Source organism: Garra rufa, chromosome 13 (assembly GCF_049309525.1).
Source record: "Garra rufa chromosome 13, GarRuf1.0, whole genome shotgun sequence".
NCBI lineage: Eukaryota > Metazoa > Chordata > Actinopteri > Cypriniformes > Cyprinidae > Garra > Garra rufa.
The window spans coordinates 17,969,976-17,982,701 of NC_133373.1; the positions used below are offsets into that span (position 1 = coordinate 17,969,976).

At 43.1% G+C, this 12,726-nt stretch overlaps 1 protein-coding gene across 1 annotated transcript in view; it reads right to left on the reverse strand.

Moving 5' to 3' along the window:
• The window catches only part of pum2 (pumilio RNA-binding family member 2), a 93,596-nt gene that overhangs the window by 36,997 nt on the left and 43,873 nt on the right, over positions 1-12,726 (reverse strand). The window contains 1 exon segment of the mRNA XM_073852982.1: positions 11,660-11,954. Coding sequence (XP_073709083.1) covers positions 11,660-11,954 — 295 coding nt within the window.

Here is a 12,726-nt window from a genome sequence, read left to right on the forward strand (position 1 = left end):
AGTTCGAATTGGTGGTTCCTGCCCAAACGGCAGAGGTCCCCGTCAGGCTTATCATTAAAAGGGGTCAAGAACTGAATCAGACGGTACTAGCCTATTTCCAGCCCTCTGCTCAATTTTGCAAATTGGGACTCACAATCTGTGGGAACCCACAGCTTGAACTGTACAACCGCTCAACTTGCATGCTGGTACAAAACCTCACAAGAGGAAGTATCCACATTCCCCCACGCACCCCTCTAGGGTATATAATTGATAGCTCCTTTCATGATTTTGAATTAACTATTCCTGTCATAGGAGAGCTTCCTGATTTGCCGATAGAGAAAGACAGCTATGAGCAAGTGTATCTCACCTACCCTACAAAAATGATTTCCATCACACCCCATCCAGCTGTGATTGAGGGGACTATGTGCAGAGTACACTTTGACAGTGAAGGCGAGATAGTGGTACATACTGTGATGGCCCAGGAGCCACCCGTACCACTGAATGATAAGCAAGATGCGGAACCTTGTACTGAACCATACCCTGGTTTTGAGGCAGATGTGCAACAACAGTTAGCACAGGCAGATGCTCTGGACACAGAGGTCCAGCGTCAGGAATTACGGCAGGTGTTTTATGAACACCAGGAAATCTTTTCTAGGGATTCCTATGATTGCGGTGTCACAGATGTCCACACTGTCCGTATTCCCACAGATCCAAATGCCCCGCCTACCTTTGTGCGTCAGTACAGAATCCCACTTGCTGCTTTTGACTCTATTCAGGAAATTATCGATTCCCTGTTAGAGAAAAAGATCATTCGTGAATGCAACTCCACTTACAATTCTCCAATTTGGCCTGTCCTAAAGCCGAGTGGAAAGTGGCGTTTAACTGTAGATTACCGCCAGCTCAACAAACAGGTTCCCCTGTCACGTTGGCCCATGATACATCTTGACCAAGAGTTAGCCAAGGTGACAACAGCCAAATATTTCTCCACAGTGGACGTGGCAAATGGTTTTTGGACAATGAAGGTAGACCCTGCAGACCAGTACAAGCTAGCATTTTCCTTTGGAGGTAGACAATTCACTTGGAACAGGTGTCCATTTGGCTATTCAAACTCCCCCGCAGAGTTTAATATATTTCTACGCAAGGCAATGAGTGATGCAGCTACACGCAGCAATGTAATTTTTGTTGATGATATCCTCATGCGTAGTCAGACCTGGCCAGATCATGTAGCTGAGATAAGACATGTTCTCACCCAGCTCACTGAGGCAGGTGCTAAACTGTCATTAGCCAAAGGACAATGGTGCAGAACCAAGGTGGAGTATGTGGGACTGACTGTTGGTCCTGATGGTATCCAACCCCAGACTAGTAGAATTGAAGCAGTAAAGAATATCAAACCTCCCAAAAACGTCTCTGAACTGCGTAGCTTCCTAGGAGTGTGCAATTACTCGCGTCAGTTTATAGAAGATTATGCAGACATAGCCAGACCATTGCATGAGCTACTTCAGAAAGACAGAGAATTTAGCTGGGGGGAAGGACAAGCACAGTCCATGAAAGAGTTGAAAGAGAGATTGTGCACTGCTCCATGCCTAGCATACCCTGACAAAGACAAGGAGTTTTTCCTTGAGGCTGGTTTCTCTGAACACTGCCTCAGTGCAGCACTCTCCCAAAAACATGACCAAGACAAGCGGGTTGTTGCCTATGCTAGCAGAGCACTCAGCAGTGTAGAAGCTAAATTCTCAGACTGTGAGAAAGCCCTGCTCACTACAGTATGGGCAATTGAACATTTCCGTAGCTACATTGGTGGCCAGAAAGTCATTGTTGAGACATGTCATCAGCCTGTCCAGTTCCTAAACAGCCAAAGGCTTAGGGAGGGGAGAGTCTCAAACAGCCGCATTGCTACATGGATGATGGCTTTACAAGGTTATGATGTAGAGGTAAGGTATGCCCAGAACAATAAGATGGCACTAGGCCAAGGATTAGCTGCATGCCAGCATTGCAGTGATGGAGAACACACTCCAGAAGCCAACATGGTAGGCACCACACCCTCGCTAATCTCAAGCCATCATTACTATGATGAAAATGTCTGCACAGGCCTTCCTAAGGCCTACATTGATGGATGCTCTTATCACCATGAACAACACATTCAGGCGGGGGTAGGGATAGTCTGGGAGAACGACACCCCCCGTGGTGCTCAGCAGTTCTCCTTGGGCTCTAAGTCTAGTCAGTACGCAGAGATCGCTGCTGCACTCATAACCTTACAACAAGCAGTGAAGTATGGGATCCGGGATTTAGTAATCTGTTCTGATTCGAACTATGCCAGGCACAGTTTTGTCTCTCACTTTCCTCACTGGAAACAGAATGGTATGAAAAATGCTAGAGGAAAGGAAGTTAAGCATAAGGAGTTTTTCCTTGCTTGTGATGTCCTTGTCAGTCAGGATGGCATGACCGTGTACTGGAAGAAAGTAAAAGGGCATTCACAAACTCCTGGCCCAGACAAAATAGGTAATGATGAAGCTGATAGACTAGCCAAAGCAGGTGCCATAGCAGGTACCCCCTGGCAGTTCCAGAATGAGTGGCTTCCAACAACAGAGCCTCCTCTTGTAAGTGTTAATGCTATCACACGCAGACAGGCCAAGAACACAGTGACAGCCCCTGCTGACACCCCTCAGGCTGTAGTGATATGCAGAGAGCTAGCAGATACCGACCTTATTGCTATGCAACAGCAAGACCCTGTGATCAGCACTGTTTACCTATTCATTTCTGACCCAGTAAAACATCCCATAACTGAACAAAAGTTGGAAGAGTCAAGTGACCTGAAAACTCTGTACCTTATCAGACACCACCTGAGGTTAGAGAAGGGTTTGCTAGTATATGCTCCTGATGAGAACACACCGCCTCGATGGGTGGTCCCAACTGCCCACAGAGGGGTTATGCTCATGCATGCCCATGATGAACCCTGTGGAGGCCACCGGGGGGTGAAGGCGACACATGAGACCCTTTGTCAGGTAGCATACTGGCCACAGATGAAACAAGACATTGCAGCTTATATCCAAGGTTGCTTAGTTTGTTGTCCGTTTCAGCCATCAAACCCCCATCATAGAGCTCCCCTTCAGCGGGCAGGTATCACCTTTCCATGGTCTAACCTCCAGATGGATTGGATTGGCCCTGTAGTTAAGTCTTCTAGAGGTAACAAATACCTCCTTAATGTGACGTGTGCATTCACAAAGTGGGTGGAATGTCTCCCAGCTCGAAATGACACTGCAGAGACTACAGCTGTCTTGCTGATTAATCACGTGTTCAGCAGATGGGGGCTACCTCTCTCTGTTGACTCAGATCGAGGAACTCACTTCACAGCGACAGTGATGGCTGAACTGTGGAAAATGTTAGGTGTCCAGGCAAAGCTCCATATTTCGTTCAGGCCGCAGTCATCGGGGAAGGTAGAGAGAGCCAATCAAAGTATTGTAGGAATGCTGAGGAAGTACGTTTCAGCCAACGGAAAGGACTGGGATGTAAAACTGCCCCTCGTGCTAATGGCAATTAGGTCCACACCTCATAACTCCACAGGTGTGACACCATTTGAAATGATGACAGGGCGACAGATGACACTCCCTCTGCATCTTCTCTACCAACCTGAAGATGTCAGTGTGGCTAGCGCATACACTGCCCACCAGTATGTGGCAGACCTCAGGGCTCACCTCAGGCAAACATTTGCATGGGCGCAAGAACACTTGGAGAAAAGTGCAGAGGGCAGGAAAGCATACTATGATCAGAAGGCTAGCTCCACAGAATTTCAAATAGGAGACAAGGTGATGTACTTCAATTTCACCAAACCAGTGGGTGTTCCTAAAAAGTTTCTCCCAAAATGGTCCGGCCCTCATGAGATTGTAGGAAAACTATCCCCAGTAGCCTACCGCATTAAGATCTCCAAAGGGAGAAGATCCCCTGAGTACAAGTGGCTCCACTTTAATCAGATTAAGTCTTATAAACCCCACATGGGAATACAAGGGGTAGCTACCACTCAGGAGTAACTCCTGCTGAAGCACATAGATCCAGGCAGTGTAGAGAAATCTATACTGTGTCAGGCACTGGAGCCAGCGCACCGGTGACTGGTTGTTGTACTTAAGCATAGTGATATTTGGTAGTTGTACTTGAAAGTTGCGTTAAGAAGTAGTGAAGTGACACTACATATATGTGTAATTTCAGAATGAACCTGCTCTGCATTACCACTCTGATCTGCGTACTCAATGCAGCCCAGCCCCTGGATATATTAAGATCAGGCCCTCCAACTGGCATTGTACTCCAGGATGCCCCTGGAATTTTAGTGACTGACTGCTATGTGCACACTCAGAGAGTATTTGTCCGGCTGGACCCTGCTGAAGTGTATAAGAAACATGTCACCTCAGGGGGGACGGTACCCTGGCATGCAAGGATAACATAGGGCATGCACAGTTAGACACAATCCACATGCTTAAACAGCTACAGAAAGTTACCATAACACAGGAGGAATTAAAGGGTGTTAGACGCTCAAAGCGCTCCCTAGGTACAGTGCTGACAACGGCATCCGCCTTGGGCTCACTTCTCTCAGTTGGTACTTCTACAGTTAACAGCATTAGCATAACCACTTTAAGGAAGCATGTAGAAGGTTTAAAAGGAGAAATGCCTGAGATACAAGAGAAATTGTATGCTCAGCAAAAGCAGCTGCAGCAGATGGACAGGACATTAGAGGGTACGATCCTTGCCATAAATCAGCATACAACTCTGTTGAACTATACTATCCACAGTATAGGCAGGATAGTGGATGTCATACAATATGACTATGCCCATGTCCAAAGGGTCCAAATACTTATGCAAGACTTGCTAAGAGAAGTTAATTTTGCTATTGACAATTTAGCAGCAAACAGGATCCCTTCATACTTGGTACCGGTTGAGCTAGTGACAAATATTCTGAATCTGGCCTTGCATGGAACCACGCAAACACTGCAGGTACATTTAGCTTACAGCCTGGGAAGTGCCATACCAATTCACATTAACCCAGAAGCTAAGGAAATTGGTTTCCTGTTAAATCTCCCAATAATTGACACTAAGAACATATACAGGATAAAATCAGTGTTAAACTTAGGGTTCTGGTCTCAAGATGTACACATAAAAATTGAGACACCCGCACTGATAGCTTACCAAGATCAAAATCCTGACATGTATCTGGTACCTAATCTACATCTATGCACAGTTACCAAAGACATTCACTGGCTGTGCCCCAGTAAACCTTTCGTGAGAGACCCTGTTGAAAGCCTATGTGGCATTAAAAGGTTAACTAAGGATGACAAATGCAAAGCTGTTGTGACACACAGGGAGGATGTAACTAACACGCAATTTGAGAGAGCAGGAAATAAATGGCTGGTTAACACCCCTGTGAGTGAAGCCATAGTGACACATGACCGTTATGATACCGCTACTACAATACACCTCCTTAATGAGACCATGCTAATTCAAATCCCAGTAGGAGCAATTCTCCACATTGAACATGTGGCTCTATACCATCTTGATACAGACATGCATGACATGGACTTTGAAATAGTTGATTCCTTTAAAGGACACACACTAGAAGTGGATGAGTCATTTAGGAAGCAAATCCTGTTTGAGGGACCTAAATTAGCAAAGATAAGCCTCCAGTTAGGTAGCCTACGAGCTACACCTGCAGAGTTAAAACATAAGAAGGTGCCATTCACTTGGGGATGGGATATCAGTGACAGCTTTTTGCTTATTCTAACACTATGTGGGTGGGTCACAGTGGGCCCCCTAGGGTGGATACTGTACCAGCGAATCCACAAATTGCAGGCTAATCTGGCAGGACAGAGAAGGGTGAGACCCAATGAAGCTCTGGAGCTCAAATCTGCCATGTGCAGGCCACTACCTGAGCTTTCTCCTACTATGACTAGTAACGTTGTCTAGATAAAGTAGTAGAACACTGTTTAGTCTCTATACCCACTCACTGAATAGCCCACTACAGTATTCCTTGACACTGATCACACCTTTCTTTCCTTACATGTAGATTTATTAGTAACCTGTTTGTAGTATTGAAACAGGATATCACTATTATACTCCCTTAAATTTAGTTATGTATACATACTATTGAACTATAGCATACTCTAAAATGCCAATGGTTGAAGGATAAGGTGAGGTGTGTTTGTCCCCGCTGTTCCCTTTCAGCACCCCGACCCGATCAACGACTTTGGGTCCTCGATCAGTCCGGGTAGGGGGGAGATGTAGTGAACAACGGTCGAAATGGCATTCCAAGGATCAGTTTATGGCAGGCCCCCTTCTCTATCTGCCAGGGTGGAGGGAGATGTGCCACACTGTGATTGGATCTTGGTTGAAGAACATAAACAAATGTTCAGAAACATCAGATAAGATGCCAAGACAACTACCAGACACCTCTAACAGAACAGGAAGGGAGACCTTCTGCAACCACGACCACCTAAGAGAGGACTTCTCATTGGACTACGGATTGACCCTCTCCAATCCTAAGGTTTGGGAATGACTGCCATAAAAATTCCTTCAGGATGCAACAGCAGTGGCCGAAACAAAGAAGGCCACAAAGATCCATCCAAATCCATTCATACATATGTTTGGGGACCTTAAATTGATGTAAACTGCAACAGATTCACTTCACCCTTTGATAAAGTACAGTGTATGTTGATGGCCATTGACTGTTAACCTAACAGTTCACAGAAGCAGGCGTATTAACATATTATGATATGAATAAGTGATTGTTCAACAGTTTTCTATCATGTTTGGACTCTTTTTGCTCCTCATAATGTGGGTAACAATTTGAAAGAGGTTTGGTAAAGAAATGTTGCATTGGGTAAATTGTAAAAGACACTGTCTAACTTTGTACTCTACTATATGCAAATGAGTTCCACACTAGGGCGGGTAACACCATGGCCACCTCAGACACAAGTGGCCAATCACATTCCTGGAATGGAGAGGCGCTAGATTCCAATCTCCTTCTCCTCAGAAAGAGATAAAGGTAGCCTCCAAAAAGACACTCCTTGTACTGCGTCTAAGTCCCGTAAGGGAAGAGACATTAACAGCTACACCGTTCTGAGTCTGAACCCCGCAAGGTTAAGACATTAGCAGATACAAGGTCCTGAGTTTCTGGCCTGACGAGGAAAGAGACTTCAAGACAGCTAAGGTTCCACTCAGCTCTTGAGTAAACCTTCTATACTGAATTCGGCTGCCCTTCAGTTGCAAAGGACCCAGTAGTGACGGACCCCGTCTGACTCCTGCCACTCCGAAAGCAGCGCAGCCCAGTCCGCAAAGGACCTCCACATTGGCAGACACTGCCTTGAACACACGGATCCTCAACGACGCAGCCCTGCTGCAAAGGACCCTGTGAGAATCCATCTGACCCAGCTGCCTGGTCCATGCTCTAAGGACCACCTCGGCACAACAGAAGTTCAGCATCCTCCAGGTCAGCGCATCGACGGCTACTGGAACGCAACTCTATGCCCTCCCCACTGTACGCAACCTGCATCACCAGTGGAAGACGTCTCTGCCACCGGACTGATCACCCGACCAAGTGGAACGTAACTATAAACTTACCAAACCTCTTTCCTAAAGACCTTGGCTTAGTTTATACCTGCAGCCTATGTTTTCTAACCTGTTTAGATAACATTTACTTGTGGTCAGCATTACAAATGATAGCTATATTGTTTGTTCCGAGATAAATACGCAGTTATTTATCATTAAACCTACCAGAGCCATTAAGTGGGTTTCCCATAAACAACATTACCATTGAAATCTCTTATATTGCTACTTTCAGCTCAACAGCATTGCATTCTGCGTTCATTCCATTTTGTTAGTTTCTACACTTTATTTGGTATCTTCTTTCACATTTAGTTGCCTATTATCTATTAGTAGTGCGTATTCATTTATTGGTTTATCACTAGTGTTGTATTTACTCTTGCATATCTGTTGTTAATAAATTTAATTAATTTTATTACAATTGTGTCTTCATTGTGTTGATGATTCAAGGCTCTACTAGCTAGCTAAACCACCAAACTTTCAGATAAAGCAGTTGACCAACTCCCTCCAGGGTGCAAATCTCAATTTATTGACCTATTGCCAAATTAACAGTCTTTGACTGATACACTGAACCCAGCGAGGTGGGAATTGGTCATCTGATAGACTCACAAATGCACCTTGAGTGGCGTGTGACCCAAAATCACAGCATCATTCGTGACGTGAGCCCCGTTTACTACAGAGTATTTTGATAAAAGCCAAGAGGAGACTGTTTTTTTTTCTTTGCTAAAGTAAGGAAACTTTGCTTTCTTTGCTTCTGTAAACAAGCATTGCTTTTCACAAGACTCACAGGCGTATGCACTACACATACGTCCTTCGTCATCTGCCCGAAGTACAACAGTGAGCACAAGCTAGATTAAAGTGATTATTACATTTGAATATGGATATTTTTCTCACAAAAACACATTAATTCGCTACAAGAGGTCTTTATTCATCCCCCCGAAGCCATATGAGGAACTTCTGATTATGGATGGATGCACTTTATTGGACTCTTTTTGACCTGTTAAATAGAAACACCCGCCTATTGCCATGATGAAGCTTGAAAGAGCCAGGACATTTTTTAATATAACTCCGATTGGACTCGTCTGAACGAAGGAAGTCAAATACGCCTAGGATGGCTCAAGGGCGAGTAAAAATTGGGATAATTTTAATTTTTGGATGAAATAACCCTTTAAAGCATGTGTTAGTAATATGCGCCTACAGGCTTGTACACTTTGCTTATTACCCACACAGGGAAGTATAGCAGCCTTTCTGAATTCAATATTAAAGACAGCCAGAAACCTTGAAGTTGTGATTAATAATCAGCTAAAACTGTCCAGTCCTGCAGATTTGCTTTATACAACATTAGGAAGATCAGGCCCTTTTCTTTTTCGGAACATGCTACACAACTCCTTGTTTAAACTCTTGTTTTCTTCTTCACCAGTTTTTTTCTGACCGTGTAGACCCAATGAGCATTTCGCTGTACAATGGTCATGCCTTTTTTTCTTTGCAATTTCTGTATTGCATTACTTTTAAATATTTCTCATAGGCATTTACTATTTTTTTTTTTTACTTTTAGTCTGAGGTAAATCTCTTTTTTTATTGGCTCATTTTATCTGTAAAAGAAAACCTGCTTAATAATTTTGCTCACTTGAAAAGAATGAGTTTCTTTACCAGCCTTCATGGACAATTATATATCATATTATTATTAAATACAACATTATTATTTATTAAGATTCAGAAGTGGACATTCGACCAAGACTGCCTTGCTCTCGGTTGTTGAAGCCCTAAGACTGGCAAGAGTCTGCTGCTTTTGCCAAGGTTAACCTTTTAATCTTACATAAATAATGGGCTAATAATGGAGGACCAGACCCTCCAGTTAACCTTTATAGGCAAAGGGCATCTCAGGAACTGCACTCCAGTGGTCTGACTCTCACATCTCTGATAGGTCTTTCAAGATATGTTGGAGGGCTGAGGTGTTCAAATGACATCTAGCTACTGGGGGGCCTCAGGGCTCAGTTCTTGAATCACTTCTTGCTGGATGAAAGACCATCACCTTTAACTCAACCTTGACAAGACAGAACTGCTTGTGGTATGAATAAACCCATCACTTCATCATAATTTTACCATCCAGCTAGGCGCATCAACAATGCGCCTTCAAAGACAGCCAGAAACCTGTCAAACCTCTACAATTAATGCAGAATGCACCTGCAAGATTAGTATTTAACAAGCTGAAAAGAACACATCACACCTCTGTTCATCAATTTGCACATGCTACCAATAGCTGTTCGCATAAAATTCAAGGCATTGATGCTTGCGTACAAAACCACCACTGGCTCTGCACCACTTTACCTAAATTCACTACTTTACACTTATGTCCCCTCTAGAAGCATGTTTTGCAAGTAAACAGCACATTATAGCGTCATCCCAAAGAGGCACAAAATCACTTTCACTGACTTTTAGATTAACTAGCATTCTCTATTTTTATTTATTTTTTTATTTATTATAAAATATGACCCTGTAACACTAACGTTCCCTATTTTATTTTTCTATTCTATCAACTTGTTTTCTTTTTATTCATTATAATTGCTTCTATTGTCCTCATTTGTCCACTTTGGATAAAAGCGTCTGCTAAATGACTACATGTAAATGCAGTTTATAGTGTATAACTTGGCACAATAATGGGGTCAAGATGTAGCTGACAAGCAATGGGCAGTTAGCTCCTACTAGTAGATGCCATAACTAGAGCTATAGTAGCGAAAAACGTGCTTGTGAATCTATGATACGGTTACGTTCACACAAAGTATGGTTATTTACGGGTGTGAATTAGTGATGCGCGGGTCGTCTCATAACCCGCGGGCCCCGCGGGTAAACAGCGGGTCGGGTTGGGGCGGGTAAAGAAACTGTCACTTTATTTGCGGGGCGGGTTGGGGCGGGTCATTAAATACAAAATAAAATAAAAAAATCAATGTATGTTGCGTGCAATTCCCTATAGCCTATATTACATATTTGGGAATATCTATTTTCATATTTTATTAAGTTCTTTAATAAGGTTATCAACACGTCACGTCACGAAAGCGCCAAGCAGCTCCCGCTGCCAGCCACAAGCGCATCAAGCGAACGCACATTCGGCTCTGCAGGCCTGGTGCTATGCGTATTTAAATCTCCTCTGATGCGCATTATCCTGCATTAGCCAAAATCATGACAGTCAACCACATCCAGTCATATGTGAATGATGGTAAATATTCGCTAAAAACACACAAAGACAGCAATGATGTAGTCAGGACTGTGGCGCCGGCTTGCTTTGAAATGTATTTGGTTATTGCGCCCGCTGCGTCTCCTGCACCCTAGTCATTTTAAACAGTACATAATAACGAAAACAATATCTTACAAATAAAAAGAAGCAGATTTTCATGATCAGAACTTCCTTAAACCAGTGAACCTTTAAACCTTTCAGTCCAAGGATCCAGTAAACGAATGCGTTCAAACAGAAAGTTCAAAACGATATTCATAAATGAAGCATATATACCCACATTTCTTCCGGCACCACTAACGTTACACCACTGATTATCTTGTTATTAATATGATTTGATTTATGGTTCATATTCATAATCGTACAGTATTGTTGCCAGTTTAAAGGGCGAAAAGCACTTTCGGTTTTCATTTGCATTACAATGCATTATGTCTATTTAATTGTCGCGGGTGCGGGGCGGGGCGGGTTGTAAAAATAGACAGTACTGCGGGGCGGGCCAAATAATTTCATAATCGCGGGACCCGCGGGTTGAAAAAAACCCCGACCCGCGCATCACTAGTGTGAATGGCTACAATGCCCAGAAGTAAACTCTAACATCGCCGTAGCAGAGGACGTAAAAATCATTAAGCAACCATAAACGGAACAGCGCAACGCAGCATTCAGTCATTTATACAGTTATCAATCCGAAAATCTGACAGTGTAAATGTAGCCAATGTACCAAATGTACCAAGGCATGTCACAATAAACAAGTAAAACACAATGCAAATGACATTTCATGTTGTCAAGCTCTTCCACACAGCAAAAGCAGAAAAAAAGTAACTGTAAATGTAAATGTAAATGTACTTATTATTTGCAGATGAGGAGCTGTACCTGCTGTTGGGAGTTGTAGTCAAACAGGCCGACTGGAGCACCAGATGAGTCCACCTGGATCTGGTTGCCAGCATAGTCAAATTGAAGCGACTCCATGCCAGCCTGATGCTCCATGCCGCCCATGCTCTGGGCTTCCTGGCTTTGGAAGTCCTCGTTTGGAGGCTTGTTGGTAACAGGGTTGGGTGGCTGTAGAGTATGCGGGTGGTGTTGTGCCATCATTTCCAACCCGGCCTGACTGGGGCCCAAGCGTTCTACTGCCTCTGTAGGGGACGCCTGGCGACTACCTGGGGTAGGGCTGTAGGAAATAAGCTTTTAATCGAAGTGTGGATACTTCATATCATAAAATAAAAAGAAAGCAATGTCACTGTTGCAGTTTCGCTAATTGCTATTCTATTAAAGGCCAATCAAGTTTTTACAATTTGAACATCTCTGGGGTGATATACAACTCAGCAACATTAATTGGATCCAAATGTCTAGTGTCAGCTTCAGTTGGCTAACCAAAAAAGCCAAAAAAGTTATGCGTTTATAGCATGAATGGAACAAGACATGAGGTGTCTACATGAAGTTTACTTTAACTGTATGCTTTGCACAAAATTAACAAACTGTAACCTGAAACAATAATCAGAACATTAACAACAACACTGATATAAAAGCTTGTGGTTTATCTGTTAATCAGATGCACTCTCGACAAATCATATTTGTTAATTCTCTTTAAAAGTATTTGCCCTGATTTGATCGGTAAAACTTTCTATGAAGTCCGTATTTATAATACATTACAATGGTATTCTTAAGGCATTATAATGAATGCATAATGCATTATAAAAAACTTATTTTAAGTCTCATATCTTGCCATGTTATTTATGTAATTTTACTTAACGCATACAAAGACCACTTATAAGTAATAATAATAATAATAATGATTATAATTATTAATCATTATTAATAATAATAGCCATAAGACACATTTTGATGGTACCCTGAAGACAGCTTTTGATAAGTAACTCTGCAACTGCATGTCATCTAGCAGTAATTATTAGGGGTGGGAATCTTCAGGCACTTCACGATCC